Source organism: Anoplopoma fimbria, chromosome 2 (assembly GCF_027596085.1).
Source record: "Anoplopoma fimbria isolate UVic2021 breed Golden Eagle Sablefish chromosome 2, Afim_UVic_2022, whole genome shotgun sequence".
Classification (NCBI taxonomy): Eukaryota; Metazoa; Chordata; class Actinopteri; order Perciformes; family Anoplopomatidae; genus Anoplopoma; species Anoplopoma fimbria.
In genome coordinates this window covers 31,019,330-31,044,641 of record NC_072450.1, presented here as the reverse complement: position 1 = coordinate 31,044,641, position 25,312 = coordinate 31,019,330, and the positions used below count along the sequence as shown (strand labels likewise).

The following is a 25,312-nucleotide window of genomic DNA, read 5'->3' as shown; positions in this document are numbered from 1 at the left end:
TGTGCAGGTTCTTCATGATGAGGTAGTCAGCCAGGAGAGAGATAACAGACAGTACACTTTAAAACAAAGTCAATCAAAGCTGCAATTGTTGCAACAATTGCAGCTTTGATTGTAATTGTTAATTTCACATGTTGGTATTAAGCCCTCATATAAACATGAATAAGTCAGTATGGGTGTTTAACGAGTTACAGATTTTTGTATTAAAAAAAATTATATTAAATAAACATTTTGTATATTAAATGATTTGTTGATTGATGAAGAATAAATGAGAAGACTAGAGTCGGAAGACTAGAAAAGCGCTATACAAGTACAGTCCACTTACCATTTGAAGAGTTGGGAATGAAAGCGTTATATTCGCATTAGTTGTAACATATTTCCATCATGAAATGAAACCCATTAAAATAAACTCAGGTGGCTCCTTAAATCGTCACATGTATGTGACTCATCCGATATATAAAGGCCCAATCAGCCAAATGTATCATTAAACCAACAATGACTGAGTGCAAGCGTTTGCACACGCAGTATTTTGCTCTGCCTCATCAAATAAAGGAAGTGTAAAATAGTGTGCATGCTCTCCCAGAGCTGCTCATCTGCTGAAGTACTCAAGCCTGTTTGGCTCTTCCCTGCAGGAAGGCTAATGACAAACATGTAAGTAGGCAGCGTGACCTGTACTGCGGCACATGGAGTTTATTTGCTGTGGTTTTAGCTGCAGCTTCTACGCTCAACCCCCGGGGTGCAAATACGTCTGCCGTGCTTCAGCCAAGGGAGCAGCAATCTGACAAGCAGTGCAGACCTAATCCAGGCCAGGTCTGGGGCTGTATTTGGTATGCATCCCTCAGGTATGGAATAAATACAAGGCCGGTAAGCAAATCTGCTTGCCTGGACGACCGCAGGGGAGTGGAAGGCTTTCCAGCCTAGCGTTACATGCTTTGACGGGATGTCTCTCATCCATATATGTAACCTCATAACATTTTGGGCTTCTCACAAATAAGAACAGCTTTGATCTCCTGTGGAAAGTAATGCAGTTTTAATGTGCAACTTCAAGGGCCATTAGTTGCATTTTTGTCAGTTAGCGAGGCTGCTTGGTGAATTTCTGAATGTCAAGGCAGGGTATGTTGCTAGCCCAGAGGTTAGAGAGGCAGGTTTTTGATTGGAGGGTTGTCAGGTTGAGATCCTCGCTGGGAGAATGTGGGTGGATAGAGTGGATGAGTAATACTCCTCCCACTTCAGTTGAGTTACCTTTTAGCAAGGCACTGAACCCCCCACTGTTTCAGTGGGTAAAAGTAGTAAAATGAGATTATACAAGAAGCTGTTAAATCATGTGCATGTGGGGCGGTGAGTTGCTGAAGTGCTCCCTTGCAACGTATCCTCGCAACAACTGTTCGTATGATATCTTACAAAATTAGGAAATGCAGAATCTGTTTGGACCACAAAACCATTTCCTAAACCGAATCATTGGATCTGTATAGGAGAAGATCACGTTGGGCTAAATTAAGAACGTTTGTTATGTAATTTATGTAGACGGCGTAGGTAACAATGGTGATTTATTGTTGAATTATGGCATCACAAGAACACTTATCGTGGGTATTAATATGGGTATCCATGTAGTCTTTAACAAAGATGTATAAAGACTGATAAAGACACAAAGGGAGGCAGAAGGGGAGGTGGATGGGTCCAACAAACAGCGATATGGTAACCAGGAGGCAGCTGTTCATTCCCCATGTGAAACGACAAGTTGGTGTTTTTGTCACGGAACTTGCGTACTTCAGTTGCGACACTTCCACTGTTTTAAACCTAAACAAGTAGTGTTGCCTAAACCTAACTAAGTATTTCGCAATCTGTTCCTAAGCCTAACTTAGTAGTTTTGTTGCCTAAACCTAACTGAGTTTCCTGTGAAGATGGAAGTTTATTTTGAAAAGACCGTATGCATATAACAAACGGAAATTGACGCTTGTTGCAGACTTTCGTGAGAAAAAACACGAAAAATGAGGAGTATTTTTTTCCCGCAGGATACCATAAGAAGCGTTGTGTGAGGATAAGTTGCCTCACTTCGCAGCAGCTCTGAACGTCCTGGCCCACGATTGTGTGGGTTATATACATATCATACTGCAAAACAAAAACAAGAAAGACATTCTGTTTCACTTCTGTAACTCTACTGAACCTTTTAAGTGTGTCTCAACCTGGCATCCCCCCACTCCCACCCTCCCTTCCTCCCTGAAGCTGCCACAGGTGGAGCACACCAGGTGTACCTGTTTAAACTTGCTGTGTAATTTGTGGATTAGCAGATGCCTCTAATGGCTAAAATCATCAGAGCTTTCTCTCTGCCACAGAGGGGGAAGAGGGAGGAAGAAATGGAAAAAATAAAAAGGACAGAAAAGTAGGAGTAAAAGACGGGGCGAGGACCCTGAACATAAGCTTTCTGTGATTAAACTTGCATTTATCTATCCTGGAGTAGAATCACCATACATTGAATAGACATATCATTTGTAGAAAACACAAGGAATTGAGTTCCTTTTTCACTCTGTCAACATTTCCGTAGTGTCCACACTTTGATAGCTCATTTGTAATGTGTTTGTGTTATTTCACACTTAATCGTTTTCAGCGTCATTCAACAATGAACTTGTGGTTATGAATAGGAAACTTAGATTTAAAGCTGAATTCATTAGTTGACAAAAAAAATGATTTGGGTCTCCTTATTTTCTAAAGTTTATTTGTTCCTTATAAATATTATTTGTCTTGATTACTATTTATGTACTTTATAATAATCAATAAATTGTCAGTAAGATAATTGTGAGTATTTTTCCAGCAAAAGGTGCTTAACACCCTACAAAGTTGTTTGGTTTCGTTTTTATAAAAGATAGGGACCAAATGCTTAACAGATGACAATAAATGGACAGATTAACGAAGAATGAAAATAAGTAAGTTGCTGCTCTACTGGGTGTTAGAGCTTTGATTCACTTCCTGAACAAGATTGGTCGTGAATTGGGCCTGGCCTGAACCCGCTGCTGTCTGGCTGTAATTTATAAAAATTCCCCCGGACCTGAATCAGTTCCGGTTCACGCCAATTTCCTGTTTTATTTTTTATTTTTTTTGTGGGGGGGGAGGGCTTCCGACCTTATTGACTGTGTTATCAGGCTCTGGCCCAAAACTGCTGGACCAGTCAGGCTTGGTCTGAAACTATGCTGGTTCATGTTGGGTCGGGCCTGATTTTTTTTTTGGCCCAACTGTTATGTTCTGAAATCTCAAATATATCTGTATCCACTTAATCATACAGAAGTAACTGAAAAGTCAAACAAACGCAAATGGCTCATGACAGCCAAAGTTTTAACCCTCAAAAGACCATCTCTACAATCACAGCTGTCTTGAATTGTCTGATGATGTGAACGCTTCCCCTCTCTTCCCTCCATCTCATGACATAAACAAGGCATAACTCCCTTTGTGTTTTAATACAGATGTACTAGGAGGAAGACTGTTATGAAGAAATGAGCTCATAACTTCCCTCCAAACACACTCCTCATCTGTTACAGCGGGTTCTACCTTGTACCGCAGGTATTTAGCTGCTACACAAGGGCAGGATCTTTTTTTTTTTTTCAAACCTTCATTTAGTATGACACAGGATAACCACCGCGCCACCTGGCTTAATCTTAACTAAGGTGCTGGAAGTACCAAAGAGTTCAAACTGATATCCCAAGAAGAGATAGAAGAGATATCTGCACACTTAGTTATATGCACAGTACACTTTATTAATCGTAATTTAAGAAATACTTCCCTTCAAAATCTAAAGCTGAAGTTCTCAAACGTTGACGTACAAACCCACACCTGGAATAAATTAGTGTAAAATTGACAAGGCTTTGATTTAAATCTGGAACTATCTAATGAAATAAGTCAACACGCAGCTGTTCCATATAACTTTGATACTCTGGTCGCATTTAAGTCAGAACCAAAAAGGGGTTGGGTTTGATACCCAGCCCTACAGCAGGTACACGTTTTCCTAAAGATAACACAGATTTAGTTTTTGTCATGTGTGAAGTCCCCCTCCACCCGAGAAACACTCGACACAGACACTGACACATTCCTGACGGCACAAGGCATAACTTGTTATGGAGGCTGTTCACAGAGCAGTGTTAAGGTGAATCCAGACACACACACTGGGCTGTGTGCACCAAGAGGGGCAACGTTGATTTAGGGCATTACTCAGACAGAGAGGGAGAGAGCGAGAGAGAGAGGGGGATTGAGGGAGAGTCTCCCCTGACTGCATTAGGAGAGCCTCCAGCCTTTGTGATTCCTTTTGATCAAATCTCTGTGAAAGATGAGTGTCATGCCCTCTTCCAGCCAGCTGTGAGGGGACTGCCCTGTGACTCTGAGGGGGTAGACGTGCATGTGTGTGTGTGTGTGTGTGTGTGTGTGTCTGCGCGCATGAAAGAGCGTGCACACCTCCATGTGTGCATGCGAGCATGTGTGTGCGTGTGTGTGCAGGCTAGGGAGGGAGCAGGCAGCTCCTGAGGTGAGAATGCCGAGTGGGAGGATCTCATTCCAATCCCCTGTGCCCAGTTTCAACACACACACACACACACACACACACACACACACACACACACACACACACACACACTGAACATCTTGAGTAGTTTAGAGCCAGTCCACGGCAACATTAGAGGAGAGAAAGCAGAGGAGGCGTGTGTGTGTGTGTGACTGCATCTGTGCAATGAGAGTAAAAGCACAGTGACTACTACTTCCCTTTTTTCCGTGGAGTGTTGGTGGCTCAGAGTGTGTGTGTGTGTGTGTGTGTGTGTGTGTGTGTGTGTGTGTGTGTGTGTGTGTGAAGACAGAGAAGACAGAGTACATGTGTGTCCGTGCCGTTGAAGGAGATGCTGCTGGGTGTGATGGCTCTTTTGCGTTAGTATCTGTGCGGACGGGAGAGTTGGAGGCAGTTGTTTTGTGGGACTCGCGGGGAATGGCAAACTCCACGGTATCCTTGGAAACATCCGACTAAATGACAATGGCCGAGGTAAGGGAGACGGCTCTTCACTGCTATTCTCTTTCTGCTCACTCACACGGATATGTTTAACCAAGAACAACTGGAAGGAGTTAACGGGGATCAGAGTGACAGGCGGAAGGAGTGCAGACTTTTAGGAGAAATGTTAATGTTTGCTGTTTTAGGATTACACACTTTTGCTACTTTGACAAGAAACATGTATATATTTAGAGTGTAGTTCTGCTGAGATTCCAGATGTGTCTTGTATTTGTCTATATCTTTAGGATGTGTTGTTACAAGTTGTCACATGGTGATCCATAGAACTGGGAAGCGTTGGACATTTTTGGATTCTAGTGCGAGAAACTCAGGTTACATATCAGTTGTAGTATTGTACAGAAGCGATACTGTTCCCTCTATACCTTACTTTTGAGAAATATACTTTTTTTTTTTCAAAAGTTCTCAGAGGTGAATTGTTCCATAAACTCTACTTTAAAAACACTTGTTTAAATAAAATAGTATAACGTTTGCATTTTTTTTTTAATTTAAATGAGGTACTATGTGATAAAAGAATAATTGATGACAGGATGATGTTATTTCATGCCCACTTTTGGTACCTGTCATTTTTTTGTAAAGTTTTCAAAACTCACCTGAAAAGCTGACATTTTTCTCATTTATTTGCTTTCAATTACTTGAATTGAAATGAATCCAAATGAGAGCGTTTTGTTTCCCTGGTCAACAAGGACCAAGATTGTCCTCACATGCCTTCCAAGAATCCAGAGACAACTCCCAAAAAAACAATAATAGGGTCAAAGTCAGGCTTTCCTCTCAGCAGGGAATGATTCTATATTTCTCCCTTTCCTCATCTTTTCTTAAATCATATTCTGTATTTTTATTTGTTCCATTCCAATCAATCCTAGGGATTTGTTATGTTTCAGTTTCATTTTATGGTACTATGTCCCGTTCTATTCTATCCTGAACACCACTTCCACCCTTGTCCTAAAGACAATAATGTCCTGCTAGGACAGGGACCCAGCCTTCCTTCCTTACCTGGGCCTGTCCTCCATCTTCTGGTCCGTAGTTCTGGACCGGGAGCAGCCGGCCTCCTGTAGCCTCCTGTCTGCTGACTGCAGCCATCACAATGTAATTTAAGAGCAGCCTAATGTTTCATCGCAGCCATAATGTAACAATTAGCTGAGCTGTCTGTGTGGTGGTGGTGTTGGAAGCGGCAACACACTCTCCATGCCTGTGTGTGTGTGTGTGTGTGTGTATTCGGTGCTAAACAGTTGGAGGAGAAACAATTGTGGTTTGTTCCGTATTAGAGAGACCAGCTCAACATCCAGACAGGTTGGAGGCTTCAACAACAATATCAGATGAGCACACAATTAATGAATGAAGCAGTGTGATCATCAAAGCTGGAATCAAAACAGATTGAAAAAGACACATTTTATAACTTACTTATTTATAAGTTAATTGTGTTATCCAAATTTTTTATTTTATTAACGAATACAAATCTGAAATACTTTTTTCTTTTTATACCATTTATCATCTTATCTGTTTTAATTCTCACAATAACCAGAATGTTACTTAATTAAAAAACACTGATTCAGCAAAAGTATTGTTATAATATCATTTTATTATATATTTTACGAGTAGTTTAAAGTACGTAAAATGGATGAATTGCAACTGTTTTTTAACGTCAATATTTTAAAGTTAACCTTAAATATTGCAGCACAGTGAATTCAGTTCGTTATTAAAAGCAGCCCTTATTTTACAAATATAATAGAAAATATAATAGAAAATAATAATTATATATAATCATTAAAAATGCGTCAATTGAGTTATGATCAAGCTCTGCCAACATTTCAGTTCATGAGGTGTGTTTCTTTCTTCCTTGCACATTTCATGCTCCTCTAACAGGTTGCCTTTTATTGTCTGAGAGTCCATTACTCCAACAATCCACCAAAGTGATTTAGATTTATATTTGCGTGTTTGTGTGTGTGAGACAGAAATGTGAGTAGAGTGGCCCTCCGTGGCTTTAACACACTCATGTCCTATCTCTGTACCTCTTTCTGCCGTTTGTTTCCTTCTGTCTACCTCCGACTCTTTCTGTGGGCGTCTCTGTTCTCCTTTAGTGCTGCAGGGCCCGGGGCACAGCACACACACACACACACACACACACACACACGGAAAACGACGCACAGGGCCCCTGCTCGTTGCACATCGCTGTGTTTATGTGTGTGTGTGTGTGTGTGTTGGCAGTGGCGACTGTAGCCTGCCAGCCTCGTCAGCTTCATTAGGTTCACGATGGTCCATCCATGAGGGGATGAGGGGGGGTGTCAGAGTGTGTGTATCTGATCCAGCCTTTTACCCCCTTCAGCGTCTCCTCGAGCTGTGATCCGCCCATCCCCCCCCACCACCACCACCTTAACACCCCAAAACTCCACACACACACAGCAGCCACCCCTTGCGTCTGCTCTGCGCTGCCACCAAAAGGCTTGTGAGGATTTGTCAGCCAGATGTGACAAGATTGTCAAGAGGCAGGCGGGGGGAGAGAGGGAGATCTGATATTAATCAGAGCGTAGCTGGGAGCCAAACTCTCTCAGACTCAGTGTACTAACATGTTCCCCTCATTTACTCCCTCTCTGAGCCAAACACTCCCTTTGTAACGGGGAGCCACAGACACCAGGAAGCCAACCAAACTTTTTGGGCTCCCCCCCCCCCCTCCCCCTCCTCCCTCTCTCCACTCCACAAGCTCATTGTCTTTGATGATTTCTTTTTTTATTTCATTTTTTTTAAGGAAGCCAGCCCTTTTGTCATGGATATTCAGGTAAAGATTTGCTACCTTTTTTCTGTCTGCTTTAGTGTTGGAACATAGTGTAGTGTGTAGTGTGTATGTGTGTGTGTGTGTGTGTGTGTGTGTGTGTGTGTGTGTGTGTGTGTGTGTGTGTGTGTGTGTGTGTGTGTGTGCTTTTCTTGTGATTGACTGCCAGATGAGTGTGAGATAATGAGTTGTTCACGCTGTCTTTGGGCTGTATGGACTCCTAATAGGCTCAAACACAGCCTGTCACTACTTGTACTCACAGGCGTTTTACTGGGTTTGTCTTCTCCTTTTCAAGTCCGATGCGGTGTATTTAAGGAACTCGTGATTTTATTTTTTTAAGTGCATTTTAAAATCTACTACTGACATGGAGTTGACTTTAAATGAAGCACATGGATTTTATTTTTTTTGATCCGTGGCTGTGTGTTGAAGTGCTTCGTCTTTCTTAGTGGAGTGACATTAAATCAGGAGCTGAGGCCGGATCACGTCGCCCGCTGAGCAGCTCATGTATCGTAACCTCGCTTTAACTAACACTTGTCATCAATTAACATTTTACTACCTTGCTGTCACATACACAACTCAGTCGACGGCGTGATTTATTCATGACTGTGCTTTTTACTCGCATTGCACGGAACACACACACACACACACAAAAAGCCTGTGGGGCCAGGTGTAGTCCATGCAGCCACAGTTTTGGTGCTGAGGCGGTTTTATTGGTGGAAGTCGGCGTTATTAGCAGGATATCTGAGAGTTACCAGGAACACTGTCCTCCCTCTAAATTCCTCAGTGTTTTCTGTGAGTTCTGGCTGGGATAAGATATTTATGTCCTCTGTGTGTGTGTGTGTGTGTGTGTGTGTGTGTGTGTGTGTGTGTGTGTGTGTGTGTGTGTGTGTGTGTGTGTGTGTGTGTGTGTGTGTGTGTGTGTGTGTGTGTGTGTGAATTCTCAGCTTTTCCTTACCGCTTGTGCAGCAGTTTGTTTGCTTTTCAGTGGCCAGTTAATGCTGCCCTTTGATTTCATGTGCTAAATGGTTCAGTTGTTGTTTTTTTTGTTACATTCCAAAATCAGTGTCACTTCAGCTCTCAATTTTCACCGTGAACTGCTAAAAGATGTTAAAAAATGACTTTCATAATTATTTTCTTAAATTTTAAAATCAGTAACGATTCATGCCATGATTATTTGTATTTTATTTTTTTTTACCTTGAATCAATCTGTCATTTAAAAAGCCAGAAAATAGAGAAAGTGTCGATCACAAGTTCAAATTCAAAAATAGTACAGAAAATAATCAGCAAAATTCTCCCTTTTCTTTTTTTGTCCTCGCTTCTGTTAGAGTCAGAGTTAACTTTCTAATAAAGCAACCTTTAGAGAGGGTTTGTCATTTTTTGGAAATTGCTTTATATAATGTTAATAAATGATTAACTGATGCTGTAGCAACTTTTGGGTTGGCGGGGGCCAAAAAGATTTTGTAACCTCAAAAAAAAATCACATTTTTCTAAATGAAACAAAAAAATCCATTAGTTTCAACGTCTGATCCCTTTATATATGGTGCCTTAAGAGAACGTCGTTTCCACTAATGTTACGTACACTGTGGAAGTTTTCAATAAAATGTGTTTAATTCGTATAAAAAGTGAACCATAAATGAGCCCCATTTATATTTCCCATCAAGGAAAACTCTCACTTCCTTTATTCCCCTTGTGCCATAACAGTGCTGTAAAGTGATTAATAGCTGCTAGTAAAATGTGATCTGCTCTGCTGGAACTTGGCCGCCGTCAGTCTTCCTCGGAGCTGCTGATCACCCTGTTGTTATTCACTCTTTGGCACCAGCACCGCTTGTTTCCCCATTGAGTGTCAGTTGGTGCCGAGCTGCTGCTAATTGATTAGTTTTCCAGCGCATTAAGCCAACGAGTCCCCGTCCGTCCCACCACTGTCTCTGTCCAAGCAGCTGTTTGCTTCTGCTGAGTCTCTAAAGCCCCGTAGCTCTTCAGGACATATATAGGATTTTTATTTTAAGAGCCAGAAAGAAGCCTTCCATTTTTTGTCTTTTGTGTGTGTGTGTGTGTGTGTGTGTGTGTGTGTGTGTGTGTGTGTGTGTGTGTGTGTGTGTGTGTGTGTGTGTGTGTGTGTGTGTGTGTGTGTGAAGAATCTCATGTCTATAGTAGTAGAATGAAGATGTTCCAAATCGACCTGTCTTAGAATGCACACTTTCCTTTTTTCTATATTACATCCACACATTCTATATCTAACGGTCACCACATGGATCACGATCAGCAACCTTTTTGATTTGAGTGTCCTTTTTTTTTTTCATTTTCATTCATCATATCAACAGTAAGGTTGATATGATGATATAGGCAACATGCATCACAATATTTTTCAAAAACATTTTTTCCCATAATCAGGACATTTTGATTATACATGAGAGCACTTTACCAGAAGGCTGTAATCCTTATGAAAACATCTGCATCTGAGTCGAGATTAATAACCCTACCAACCTCCAACCCTTCTGGTACATTCAACCAATCAGAGGCAGAGTAGGACGGGTCTTTGCTGAATGCTCGTGTGGGAAAACAATTCAATCAAACTGCTGTAAATAACAGGCCGAACAACTGACAATGGCTGGTGAAGAAGTAATCTGTAAAACGGATGAGAGGGCACTTCAACATTTCCAAAGAACTCTCATGCGCAGTTGTGGATAAAATAACGTTTATTTTTACAATTAACACTTGAAATGATAGACTATGTAGGCACTACCAGATGACAAAAGTGTAAACCGTACTTTGCTGTTTCATTTTGACCTCTTTCCTTAAGATTTCATTCAACGTATTTCTGTCTTTTCTCTCGATGAACCATAACTCCGACAATGAGGAAGATCTTGGGCAGATAATAATGAGAATAAATATGAAACAAAATTTAAATAATTCCTTCTAAACTAAAATAAATCTGTTTTGAATTGAAATCAAGCACTAACACTCAGCTTGTCAGTATAATTTCAACATTGTAAGGAAATAGTGGACTGGGAAATATCATTTAACGAATTCTAATTCTAATAAATCCTCATCTGTCATTCAAACAGTTAAATGTGCTATATGGATATAACGTATATACTGGTAAACCTTGACCTGAAACCAACCCTAACCCAATTCAAACATCATAGACGCGTCAAGGTTTTTAATGTGTAAATACACACTCAGGATCCGGTCCACATACAGCCGCAGACAGCATTTCAATGTCGTCTCTGCCTTCTTCACCCCGTTTTCTTAACCTCGGCCTTCTCTCTCTTTAACCTCCCATCATGACCTCCGTCTCTCCATCCTACACAGCCTGACCTCTGAGTGTACCGTACGCCTTTAACTCTTAACAAATAGACCGACGCTGAGGGATTGGTGTCCAGAATCAAGAGATACACAAGGAGACTCAATATGCTTTCACTTAAAAAAAAAAGAAAAAAAAAAAGATTAGCAAAAGTAATGCTGCCTACAAATTCATACACACAAGAGAAATAGATATATAAAAGCACTTGCTCAATTAAGGGCATCTCACAGCCTTCATTAGCAAATGCCGCAATTGGACGTTTAGTTAAGTTAAGGTCAAGAATGAACGCAAACAGTGAAGCTCTGAGTTAATAAAAACGTTAATACACTCATCTGCTTGCCGTCCATTATTACTCTGAGCTCACAGGAATGGAGTTGACAAGCAGCAGTGAGGGGCGTTCAGGCTTAATTCAAGCTGCACTTACTCTCTTGGAGAATGCATTGTGGCGAGAAGTGACATTTGTTTTGGTAATAAGAAGTATTAATGCTGACAACCCCCCCCACACACACACACACACAAATTAATAACACAGCAATCTAAACAGTGTTTCTATTTTTTGTTACATCACCATTATTATAAAAACATATCTTTATGTGTTAACGGAGACCTCCTGACTTTATTATCTACACCATTTGTCATCTATTCAACAACATGTACTATGTAATGCAATGCTAATTAGAGGGATGTGTGATGTATTGGAGGAGTGTGTAGAGGTGGACGGGGTCCATGTGTGGCTCCGCTGTTAAACATCCCTGATATAAAGAAAACACGACACCGTGTTAGCTATGGCTTCACTGACCCAGCCGCATCATTCTGTGCAATTAGTCCTCTTGTCATCGACTTCAGTGATGCGTGCGAACAGCCGTGGCTTTGTTGTGACAACAGAAAAGAGAAAGAGATGGTGGGGAGGCTCGCTCGCCAAGCCTGGGCCCGCCCTGCACTGCCATATTTCTTCTTCTCCTTCTTCTTCTCCTTCTCCCTTTTTTCAGGAACTCAGAAAATGAATTGCTAATTAAGATAAACGACCTGGAGCACACTGTGCATTGGAATGTGTGTGTGTGTGTGTGTGTGTGTGTGTGTGTGTGTGTGTGTGTGTGTGTGTGTGTGTGTGTGTGTGTGTGTGTGTGTGTGTGTGTGTGTGTGTGTGTGTGTGTGTGTGTGTTTCAGGCTGGCGAGCAAGCAGGGGGCACCTGATTGAGATGTATATTAGGGGGAGCAGCAGGAGGAGGTGTGTGAGCGCCCACAGTGGGGTGGGATTAGCCTAATTGGGCCATGTTGGTTCTTGGTGCTCTGTAATGAAGGGATTATGTCGCTGAGAGATGAGCAAAAGGGCTTTATTTTTTTTTATTTTTTTACACCTCACCACTGTCCCGAGCTAGGCAGCCGGAGATGGAACTGACAGAGAGGGCGATAGAGAGAAAAACACAAACGGATGTCACGGGACTGAAGGCTGGAGCTGCCACGCTGTGTTTCAAGGCCAGGTAGCTGCCGCCGCCATCATCCCGGGTCGGTTTATTCGTCCTAATGATGGGAGGTTATTGTAAGGTGAAATAACGCGATCCCAGATCTCAAGGACAGACCCATCCTCGAGCGCAGAGCCAAGTGGCTGACTAGATGAGGAGGAGGAGGAGGAGGAGGTCCCGTACCCATCCACCCACACTTCTCTCCCCTCTGCGCTCGTGGAGAGGGAGTGAGCTCCAGCGAGGAGCTAAGCATGCCGCTCATGTATCCTAAAGCCCCACTGATCATGCATTATAGATGCAGAGGGAGAGAGGTGGCGTAGCGCAGCCACTCCGAGCTTTTCAACATGTAGCACTAACAACACGGGCTTTGATCATAAATCTGATGATGCTTTACCCTCAGTTCCTGGTGCGTAAATGGTTTTTTTTTTTTTTTTTTTTTTTTTTTTTTGTCCGATGCAAAGAGAGGCAGAGACATTTTTAGTGTATCAGTGTGCTGGAGACCTCTCCGCTGCCAAGTCAGCAGCTACCCAGAAAACTTGACTCATTACTGCCATTCACTCCACACTAAGAGTCTCTGTGTGTCCGTCCACTTACTCTGTTTTCTGCACATTTATCCTGAAAAGATAAAACCCATTAGCAGATGAGCTAATGGACAGAGTCCTCTGACCTGTGTGTGTGTGTGTGTGTGTGTGTCTTTGTGTGTGTGTGTGTGTGTGTGTGTGTGTGTGTCTGTGTCTGCCTTAGGCATTGATTGATTGAGATGGTTTTGGTGGTCCAGGTGTGTCCGAGACCTTTCGTTAGGCCTACTGTAGATAGGACCTGCCCTGCAGCACTACCGACACACACACACACGCACGCACGCACGCACACACCTGTGCTAAGGCTGCCATCACAGGGAAAACCAGGCAATGAGTGATACACAAAGGGAGACCAAAATTACTTGAGGCCACTAAGCTCTTTCTTTCGGTTCCTCCGAGCGACTTGGTGGTTGTACATTTTTCATGGAGCTGTGTAGGATAAGCAGAGCTGCAGCCACGCACACACACTCTGACTCTTCTCACATGCACAGTCACAGAACGATTAGATGACAGGGCACATTTTCTATAATTTCTGTAATGCTGCGTTCCTGGGATACTTACGAATGTGGCCACTTGGAAATATTATACATTTGGAATAACCTGATGAAGGTCTACGTACCGAAGAAGACAGTGTGTGGGAGTTTTTGTTCTATATTGTCTACCTAAGGTATTCTTCTACGCACCTGTCGTCCTACTGGAGTGCAAAAGTTTTGCTCTTTTTTTACAAAAAATGTTTTAATAAAAAGGCATAACATAAAAAAATGTCAGAACTTTGATGCTAAGAATTTCAAAAGGGAACTTCAACCTTTTTAAAGCTCCACCTGGGGCCCAGATTCTACTCAAGGTTTACAACTAAACATGTCTGGCTGAAGTTGGTAAGAAAGGAATATAATCATAAAAATCATCTACAATATTTTCTTTTGTGTCTTTGGTTTGAATAATTCAGACAGCAGAAGCATCAGCTGATTCATGAAAGTGTTGGAACAAGAAAATTTTGGCAATATATGGTGATCAAGTTCTGAAAGAGGTCAGCAAATCCAAATGAAAGATGGAGGGTGCAACTGTGTGTTTTAAAAACAGGATCATTTTTCTGTGTGTGTGCTCATTAGAAGAAGAGAATAACTGTTGTTTTTGTGTTGACAGGCTATCTGCTGCACTTTGGTGAACTGTAACTGTGACAGCTTCAAGCCTGGGAAGCTGAAGAGGAGGCAGTGTGAAAACTGCAAGCATGGCTGGGTAGCACACGGTAAGAGCTCACTGTTTCAATGGTTAGAGCAAAGACATTTAGCTCAGGCTATTTTCAATAATTGTATGTTTTTTTTTAGATAAAATACAGAGTTGCTAACGCACAACTTATATTTGAAGACATTCGGTTTAATTGGTTTCAGAGTGATTCTGAGATTTTTGCCTTTTAAAATACCTATCTTAAGAAAAAATGTGGTTCCCGTTAATCCGGATAACGTGCTGTCAACAGTTTACCTAGTGGCTGTTTTATCAGGAGAAAGATTCAATGAAAACTGTCCAAAGTGTGTTCCATGGATTATTCAGAGTGCCTGGAAGACTTTACGGAAAAGGGTGTTTGAGAGGTGTGATACAGTTTTTGTTTTAATTCAATTAGTCTCATGTCGGTGCTACTCTGCTAAATAAATTTGATTACTATGCAAATAAAGCAGCATTCCCGACCTTATCCATAAACGTAGAATGTACTCATGTGAACCTGCGACTACCGTCACACAGCTTTGGTCTATTTTATTTTTTTATTATTTATTATCTATTGCTCATAAAGTATTATAATAATTTAATTTATTTGGGGGAAAAAATCGCATCTCTAACTTGTCAGCAGCAAACAAAAGCAGTCTTGTTGTTAATTACAGTAGGGAATTAGATTTTTCTATATTCACACAAACCACTTTATTCATTTGGTTTTGTCCCATATGACACTTTTTTAATTATTTTGTGTTTTCAGTATTTCTTACATTTCTAAATTGTAAATATACTTGTTTCATCCTCCAACTTTTTTCCAAACCGGTTGTTTCTCTTTGATCATTTCAGGGCCCAGTGTCGTGTCATAAAATCTAATCCAGTCAAATTTGATGTGTGTATTCTAGCACTGAGCAAACTGAAGGTCCACCACATGTACCAGAGCAGCCAGGTGGAGATTGTGCACTCCAACGTGGTGTTCGATATCTGCAGCCTGATGCTGTATGGCACCCAGGCCATCCCCATCCGCCTCAAGATCCTCCTGGACCGCCTTTTCTCTGTACTCAAGCAAGAGGAGGTCATCCAGATCCTCAACGCACTTGACTGGACTCTGCAGGACTACATACGTGGATACGTCCTCCAGGTAAGCAGTGTGTGGGGGGAGGGGACTTTTTTCTCTGTGTGTGTGTGTGTGTGTGTGTGTGTGTGTGTGTGTGTGTGTGTGTGTGTGTGTGTGTGTGTGTGTGTGTGTGTGTGTGTGTGTGTTTGAGAATGTTCTGCTAATACCTCAACCAGTGTGGGTTTCTGAACACTTCCTGCTGATTTCTTTTAAAAATAGGTCAACATTTTAGGAAATACGCGTATTTACTTTCTAGATAAAAGTGCTGTAAACTTGCATTCTTTCTAACAGCCATCTTTCAAGTATTTTCTATACAGCATGATGTTCATTTAGTTAATAATTAACCCAAAGCAGGGTGTGCTTTAAGGGCGTGGCTACCTTGTGATAAAATGGCTGCTACCACTGTGTTTACGGGTCTGGCAGTTGTCGGTGTTTTCATCTTAGTAACTAAAAAAGAAGTGCACAAAGAAGTGCTGGGAGCCAGAGGAACTGAAAATAACATTCCTGTTTATTGCACTAGCTTTGGGGGTGTTGGGAGGCCTGTTTTTGAACTTTGGACAGTCAGGCTAGCTGTCGTCCCCCCCCCCTGGCTCCAGTTGTAATTCTATACTAACTTAACACATTATGGCAGCAGCTCTTTTCTTAACACACAGCCATGAGATTGATATCAACCTTCTCATCTGAATCTCTGAAGGACGGCAAACCATTTCCAAACTGTTCCTTTAAATATCAAAACAATTCCGACATAGTATGTAGCGTAATTATTTTCAGGGTGTAAGAGCCTCTTTTTGCTTGGAGGCGAACGTGCAACCCAAAAAAAAGTTTAAGTGAGCGAGAGCCTATGAAGAGAGAGACAGAGGGGTCAGGAAAGCATGGCTTAAGACAGGAGAGAGTAGGGATGTGATGTAGCGACCAGTGCCATGAACTCCCTTGTTACCCTGCTGATGCTGCCGGCTTGTTTGTCGTGGTACAACCAGCTCGGGGAGGACTCCAAACTGTGCCGGGTAGATTTGTAAATATTATGTCTTTTACTTCAGATTTCCTCTCAAGCCGGAGCCAAGCCTGCCAAGGCCTGGGCTGCAGGCACTATATCATTGCGAGCTCTCACTTCGATTAGTATATCATCAAGTATTCAAGTTGGGCTGCGTTTAATTCATGTTAGCTCATCTAATGGCCAACGTAGAGTCAGAATCCTCGACAGGCGCCCAATGAATGCTCTGTGATGAAATATTAATCACGGTTACGGCACGGAGCGGCTCTTCACTTTCAAAGACACCCAAACTCACATGTGATTACTGCTGGGCTTAGGGAGAGAGGACCCGCTTGATCAATGTGAGCCACCCTCTGATCACCCCACCCTTACTTGTGTATCTACATTTGTGTGCGTGTGTATGTGCGCATATTTTTTTTTTTGCATGCCTTTGGGAGTCTGTGTATGAGTGTACGTGTTTGCTATTATGCTTGGATTCACATTCTCACCCGGATGTGTGCGTGTTCTCCGTCTGCTTGAAGTAAATCCACATGATTTAAATGAAGAGAAATGACCTGCAAGATGAAACACTGGGTGTCTGTGTAATGAGGGTTCTCAGGGTTCTGCACTGCCCGCTTGTATTAAAACTAAATCTGATTCCTTTATTTAGTTGCCCTGCCAGTCCGCTTTATAGGGTGTGTCATCCAACCCACTCTGTGAATATGTATGAGCAACCCAACAGACACTTATAATGCTAATGAAGAAATTGCTCTCTCTCCCCTCTCCTTCTCAATCTATTTCATATCCTTGCCTTCTCCCATTTCCTGTACCATCCTGCTCCTGTTCTTCCTGCCCTCCCTGCAGGATGTAGCGGGGAAGGTGCTGGACCGCTGGGCCATCATGACGTTCGAGGAGGAGATCGCCACACTGCAGCAGTTCCTGCGTTTTGGCGAGACCAAGTCCATAGTGGAGCTGATGGCTCTGCAGGACAAGGAGGGCCAGGCAGTGTTGGTTCCCAGCACCCGCACCAACTCTGACATCCGCACTTTCATTGAGCGCAACACCCCACGCACTGCCACCAACCTCTCAACATCCAAAGTCGATAAGCTGAGCAGCAGTAGCATGCACCACTTTGAGAACTTTGTCAACAGCATGGCCTTCATGCTGCCCTTCCAGCTGTTAGGCTCGGTTCCTGCACCGTTTCTGGGCTCACCCACAGGGGCACCGCAGCACCAGCAACACCAGCAGCACCAGCAGCCATGCCGTGGGTCAATGGAGCAGCAGAGTCAGAGACGCGACGATCAAAGTCGCGATGGTCTAGGGAGGGACAACCCCGTCCCGCTTTCACACCCTCCTGAGAGCGGCCTGCTAGGTTCCAGCTCTGTTTCGTTTAATGATGATCTAGACAGAATTGGAGACAGGCCAATGGACAGCCTCTCCACAACAACAAAGATTGAGGCAGAGGACTTCTCCACTAGTGACAACTACTCGGATGGACCCTCCACTCCGTGCACACCCTCCATGAGCTCTGACATAACACAGATGTCACCTGAGGGCAAGCTGCGCTCCCTGGACAGGAATGGGAGCAGCAGTGGAGGGGGAGGATGCTCTCTGAAGAAAGGTCGAGTGTATTGCAACGCCTGTGAGAAGACATTTTACGACAAAGGCACACTGAAAATCCACTACAATGCAGTGCATCTGAAGATTAAGCACAAGTGTACCATCGATGGCTGCAACATGGTCTTCAGCTCGCTGCGCAGTCGTAATCGCCATAGTGCCAACCCAAACCCACGGCTACACATGCCTATGAACCGTAACAACCGGGACAAAGACATCCGGGGCAGCTCGTCTGGTGATGAGGGCTCTCCAGGAGAGAAGAGGCCTGAATATGGAACCCCCATCCCCATCTGCTCTGCAGAAAGCCATAAGTCAGTGCCCAGCTACATGGTGAGCCATGTGGACAATGGTTCTAAACTCCACAGCAGTTCATTCCCCAGCATGGGCCAGAGTGGCATCCTCTTCCCTAACCTAAAAACAGTACAGCCAGTCTTGCCTTTCTACCGCAGCCTGGTAACCCCGGCAGAGCTTGCCAACACCCCAGGAACACTACCCTCCCTTCCTCTGTTATCCTCTTCTGTACCCATCAAACCAATCACGGCCCCTGAACCCTACATGTCAGACCCCATACCAAAGAAAAAGTCTCGGAAGTCAAGCATGCCAATAAAGATAGAGAAGGAGGTGGTGGAGCGGGATGAGCAGATGGATAAGGGGAGCAGCTCTGAGGACGAGGCTCCTTTTCAGGGCAGGGACAAGGAAGAGTGTGACGGAATCCGAGCAGAAGGGCATATGTGCGCGGTACAAGCTGGTGAGGAGCGGGAGGCGAGGGGAGCTTACACTGGTGAAGAGAAGGACAGGGAGGGCGCCAAGCATCTGTTGGACCACACTTTAGATAGAGAAATGACAGCGAGGGAGGACAAAGACGATGGGCCAAGGCAAGCTGAAGCAGGGGTCATCACCTCTGCATCTTCCCCGTTCGAAGACCGACTGATGGAGAATCACTGTGACAACAACTCAGTCTGTCAGGAACCCAATGGCAATGAAGAAAGGGAGGACAGGGAACATGCAAACTCACAGCACGAAGCTGACAAGATTGCAGAGCTCAGCTGGGATGAAGGTGAGCACAAGCTGACTAACGGGGGCGCTCTCCAGCTCATAGACCGTGAGAGGGAGGGATCGGTCGACTGTGTAGATGACTACGGCGACTTGTCTCACTTCGACCCCAACGCTGACCTGCCACACCACTGTGAGATCTGCAGTAAGACCTTTAAGAATCCCTACTGCGTCAAAATGCACTACCAAAATGTCCACCTGAAGGAGATGCACATGTGCACAGTGGACGGCTGCAATGCTGCCTTCCCCTCCCGCAGGAGCCGAGACAGGTGAGAGGCATTTATATATTTCGGTATTGTTTGAGTGCAGGATTGCTTACAAATTTCAAGCCTGTCCATTAAACTGTTTCTGAAGTGAGTTCATATCCCAACCTCTAATCTGTTGCTGTTTTGCTCACTCTGTTGTCGCCATGGCTTCCCTTAGCAGTTACCCTGTTATATAGCATCAGATCAGTGGTTCTTTAACATGTGCGACTGAGATATGCAAATGTACTGGCAGGGGGGGGACGAACTTAAATCAGCAGCCGCTAAACCTCCACAAATAGGACAAAAAGAAACAGTTTAATTTCAAAGCACCACAAAGGGGGAAATGTATCCCTTACTGCGCTGCTAAGCAAGTAGTGGCTCTTTGCTCTTGTGCAATTTTCACCTATTTAAATTAGGTAATATGCAGATATTTGGCGCAAAATTGAAAATACAAACAGCACTGACCAGTTGGGACATTTAATTCCAAATATGTTTTCTCTCCGTTATGTTTAAATTCCTTGCCTGAAGGTTTAAGAAATGCCTCTGCCGCTCGTCAGTCAAGACCTGTAGCTTGCGGTCTGAACATATATATTTTATTCTCTGCCATTGTTGTGCCTACTCTTTAGTTAGCCACATTAATACTTTGCCCCATGGATCATACAATCAGACGCTCAACAGAGAAAAATGCGCTCAGCTACAAAACTCTACAGGTGTGTTTGCACTGTAATATTATCAGACTGTGAGACGAGGCAGAGCGGTTACAAGTGATGCATACACACTGATTTACATTGTTTAAACGGAAGCCCATATTTAATGACTGTTCGACACTTCTGACTTCTTACTGTATTCTATTCTTTACACCTCCTATGTGAACAATATACATTGGGGGAAAAAAACAGAATGCAGTTGGCAGAAATGGGAAAAAACTGCTGACCTAATCATCATTAGGATGTCTAAAAAGGAGACATTCATGAATTTTTCGATTGCTCTGGCATTTTAATGAGGGCGGGGCCTCAATCAGGATCATCTGAAAATCACAATAAGAATGTCTCTTTAATGGTATTTTGATCCATGTGGGATTAAAGGCATTCACCACATGGCGCATAATACATTGAACTGTTTGTGTTTTATCGACAGACACAGTGCAAACTTGAACCTGCACCACAAGCTGCTGACCAAAGACTCATTCAGCCCAGCCAACACCCTGTACTTGCCCTCATCCCACTGTAGAGACAGAGACCCTGTTGCCCTGGACTACTACCAGGACCAACGGGACAGAGATCTACCCCATCGAGACCCAACCAGCCAGACTTCCGTCATCTTCCGAGGACATAATCGCATGGGCCTGGTCTTCCCAATGAGCAAAGTGTCTCCTGCACCAAACAGTGCTGAGGCATCTCCTTTAGCAGACATGGAGGGATTAGGAGGAGGAGGAGGAGGAGGAGGAGGAGAAGGTGGGGGAAGTGGGGAGGATGGGGCAGTCCTGGACCTGAGCACCTCTTCCTCCGCCCCGCCTCGTGGCGGCGGCAGTGTTCGATCTTCCTGGGACTCAGATGGTGTTGGTAGCGAGGAAGGGGTTGAAGAGGATGAGGAGGTGCTCCACATGGAGGACAGTGATGAAAGCTGCGATGGGATCGGCATGGGGAGGCCTGGGGGCGAGGAGTTGGCGCTCGTGGGAGAGAGGACCCTGGGCTGCATTGGGGGAGGACAAGGCGGGCTTCAGGGAGGTGGGGGTGGGTCTCCGATAACCTGCCACGTCTGCCAAAAGGTCTACAGCAACAAGGGCACATTCAGAGCCCATTACAAGACTGTCCATCTGAGACTGCTTCACAAGTGTAAAGTCCCTGGCTGCGATACATCCTTCTCTTCTGTGCGAAGCAGAAACAGGCACAGCCAAAACCCAAACCTTCATAGGAACCTAGCTGTTAGCTCAGGGGCCACGATGGACCAGGAGTAGGGATTTGCGCTAATATGCCAACATGACTGATTTCCTTGGTTCTAATTGTCTTTTTGTTGTTGTTGATGTTTTTGGGCACCTAAAGAAGGCTCACCAATTAGCACTTTTTTAAATTACATACCGTGTATATCCTGTTGTGATATTTTGGTGAGAGGAGAGAAAAAAATAAAAGGAGTTCATTTTCTGTGGCAAATACAACTTTACTGTGTAACTAATATGTTTCCACATCAACATTTAAAAATATCCGGAACAAATCATTTGACAGTAAATTCATTTTTCAACATTAAGAAATGTGACCTCTATGAGTCTCATGAGTCCATTGCATTGGCTTGCCTTACAGCCCACTTTAGAATTTAAAAAGATTTCTTTGTATGAACAGAATTTGTCCGCGTGTCGTCCAAGTGAGAGTTGAGCCATGAAACTGTATCATAAGAGTTCTTTTTTTTCTCGTGTTTTTGTTGTCAGATGTCCACATCTTCCCTGTGAAGCTGTGCATAATGTATTGATCAAAAGCAGTAGTGAAGTAACCTCTACATGTGTCCTTTTGTTCATTTGGACAGTGTTTTAAAAAAATAATAGTCTTTGTTGAAAAGCTATAGTGTTGTGAGCTTGACCAATAAGTTATTGTATGGTGTTATATATGATCTGTCTTTACTGTTCTGGTTGTTGCATACTGCTAATGTTGACCAAAGATTTTTTCAGTCCACAGGTGTGTATAGAAACCCCTTCATAATGTGTGAGGGGTATGCAGTATTAAATGGGGCCACCCAGTCTTCTCTCATCTTCTTTGTGATTAACAGCAGTATTCAGGGGTAGGCTCTGTTGTAAAATAAAATAAAATTCACCAAAATGAGAAAAGAACAGCTTTTGATTGATCACCGTATAAAGAAATATCTTGATTTTGATGGTGTTTTTATAAAAAAAAAAAAACGGGGGGGACGAGACTTAATTAAGGCATTGCTCTTGTATCGTTTGTGCGGTTGCTTGCAGTATCCTGACTGACTGGACGAAAAGCGGGAAGATATGCTGTGTCTGGAGGCTAGAAGCATGTACTGTGAATGAGTCAAACACTGAGAAATAATAATAATAATAATAAAAAATTATAATAATGGCCCCACATGTGAGCACACCCCAAAAAATATCTGGTAAACAAAATGTTTATTGAACTGTATATTCTGTGAATAGAGTAATTTGTTATCTGAAAGAAACCAAAAAATATACTGTATAAAAAAAGGCTAATTTCACCTCTAACATTACATGTTTTCATTTATTTTATTTTTTTCAAAAATGAATGAACGAGTACAGTTGACCTCTTGCAAGAACCACTCGTACGAGCAGATTCGTTCTCAAGTGGCTTGTACAAATGATTTAGGAGAACTTGCAGCATTCACCATTTTTTTCGTATTTCAAATTTCTCTTATGTAAGAACACAATTTATGAGTGCCCTGTGGCAGGGGTCATGAGTATTTGTCTGCTTTTATCCAAGCTTCCAACCAAGTTTTCACAAATGGATTCGCATATTTAATAACTTCAAAGTAATTTTGAGTGTGAAAACACACCTAAAATTATACTTTATAATTATGTTGACATTACCCTTTTCCTGTTTCCTGCACTTCAAATTATAGGCTAATATAATTCTAATATCACTTTTCATTTAAATTGGCTGTTGATGCTATTGTATAACACTACAATATCAAGATCTCAAACTGCAAAACGACCTAAAATATTTAAACCCCTCCCCTTGCAGTCATGGATCACCTTGGAGTTGCGAGACGTTTTTCATGTGGAACCATTTCTTCTTTATTTCAGTGACAGTACGACCCTCAGTTGAAAAGGCATTAACAGCACTTGTCTTTTTTTGCCCGTTCCTTGGCTCTAGCAGGTCCTTTAATTCCACTACTGACGCTGAGAGAGAATTATGGACCTTCCTTTATGGATCTCTCAAAGCAGGACTTCAATATAGTTTATATGGGGTAGGATGCGTAGCCTTATATGGCAGTATTGGGGCATTAATTATGCTGATACACAATTCTCATTAAGGCGGGCTCATTTACGCACAGATAGCATTCGTCATGTTTACGCTGGTCATTTACACAGTTATCTGAAGGTAGGAGCATTTGCTGAATCATGGCACACTAATACCAGTACAAGTAAGAGATAGTTAAGATAAGAATATGAAAATGTTCTTGCATGAGGTCCGTTAAGTTGTACATGTCTGATTATTTCACCATGGTGTATTGTTCTGGTTTTGCTCTGCATTCTGCATATTTTTTGTTATTTTTTACATTCTGTATTTAAATGCAATGCGGCAGATTTAAAATCCCATTCGTTTGTTGTTTGGATTTGTTAAAAAAAACGGAGTAAAGCCGACATATGTTGATAGGTGTTCATATTTCCTTTGATTTAATGTTACAATATTCATTCCAATTAAATAAAAGCCATATGTTTGCACATGTTTTGAACCGTGTTTTTATACACCAATGCGAACAAAGAAAAGAGGAGGATTGTCGCCTCGCTCATCTCAACAGAAATATCATCTGATCCAGGCCGACTCCCTCGAGTCCTTGTAATACTCAGTGTTACAGGCGGAGCAACACTGATGAGCCTCTAACAGACACATAAAGCAATACGCTGCTGGGAAGATTACATACAGGCTTAAATATTCCTCTTCAAATCCTCCAAAATAGAAACGAAACAAAAACAAAAAACATTTTCTCTCAAAGAACGATTTCACCCAAATTACAACACATTGAATTCTACAAGACAGCCATCAGAAAGGTTGGGTTTTAATTTTTCAAGATTTCTCCCATGGAGTTGAATAGAATTTAATCAAAAAACAGATGAATGAGATGTAAACAGTGTCCACAGGCTTCACTTGGGGCGAATTTTCATTGAATTGAATCACTACTGTGAAAATAGTCCCTATATCAACACTGGTTATGGTGCAAGAGTTGACAGGAATAAAAAAGTAAATATGCTTTTTTTTACAATTTGGGTGAATTGATCCTTTATAGTAATGAAAAGATATGTCTAATGAGTGGGCTCTAGTGCAAATCAGCTTGTTTGGAGTAAACTCAATCATGAAATATTTCGCAAATTCAAAACAGTATTTCACCAAATTCAAGGAAAGTGAGGATTCAGTGGAGAGGATGATACATAATTACTCATTAAGCAGGACTTGTTACTTAGAGGTTATCTTGCAATCAGCCCTTTGTTGACAGGCGAGTAGGGGTGTGGTCCACGGAATAACTGTGTTCAGGTAAACCCCGCTTGACCCCTTCAATGCTACACTGCCCAGGCTGGGAAACCAAACAGTAGAAACATGTAGACACAGAGGCACAGCAACAGCAACGTGTAATAAATAGTGTTTTGATTATATTTTCATTTTTGTCATCCTTCACTTTTGGCATGATAAAATGGAAGAGCCACTGAGATGGTAGTCACATTCTGCAGTTATAAAAAATTTGCATTGCTCCAAAATGGCACACACTACACTCCCGACAAAAAAAAAAAAAAAAAAAAAAAAAAAAAAAAAAAAAAAAAAAAAAAGCTCTCACAGTTATTGAAGAGGTGAATTAATCGCAGTAGTACTGCTATGCAAAGTTAAAGTTCATGAATGGAAATGGACCGGGGACAGTGGAAGTATCGTTGGGCCCACATTGAAAAAGCGAGGAGGGCAAATCTGTTACGCAACATGCCAAAGTATTGCACTATTACAGAGGGCTGAAAGCCTTGCATAACTCAACAATTCAACCCACCCATCACATTTACTGTACATTAGTGAGCCTGCAGAGCTGTTCCTCATCACTTTGGAGCTGAAAAACCCAGTTCTGACAAGTGGCCCCCATCCTTTCCTCTGGCACGTTGCAGAAATCTAGTACCACTCAGAGAGGGCACAATGGGTTATTTCAGTCCCTCCTGTGAGCAGTATGTAGGCGACAATATTCAGCAGAGAACCTGGTTGATCTGTAGAGGTGGAGCACTTGCTCAGCTTCCTCCACAGTATCCG

General features: G+C 42.6%; 1 protein-coding gene across 1 annotated transcript; it reads left to right on the top strand.

Annotated features, from left to right (window-relative positions):
- The first annotated feature begins 4,891 nt into the window (after nt 1-4,891).
- On the top strand, nt 4,892-23,733 carry bnc1 (basonuclin 1). The gene is made up of 5 exons (XM_054612111.1): nt 4,892-5,008; nt 14,285-14,387; nt 15,250-15,485; nt 17,296-19,370; nt 20,484-23,733. The coding sequence occupies exons 1-5, from the start codon at nt 4,994-4,996 to the stop codon at nt 21,301-21,303; spliced, it is 3,249 nt and encodes a 1,082-aa protein (XP_054468086.1). The 5' UTR covers nt 4,892-4,993; the 3' UTR covers nt 21,304-23,733.
- Nucleotides 23,734-25,312: the final 1,579 nt, after the last annotated feature.

Coding starts and splice junctions, on each gene's coding strand:
- bnc1 (XM_054612111.1), top strand. Junction 14,388..15,249: donor GCATGGCTGGGTAGCACACG/GTAAGAGCTCAC, acceptor TGTGTATTCTAG/CACTGAGCAAACTGAAGGTC. Junction 15,486..17,295: donor TACGTGGATACGTCCTCCAG/GTAAGCAGTGTG, acceptor CCCTCCCTGCAG/GATGTAGCGGGGAAGGTGCT.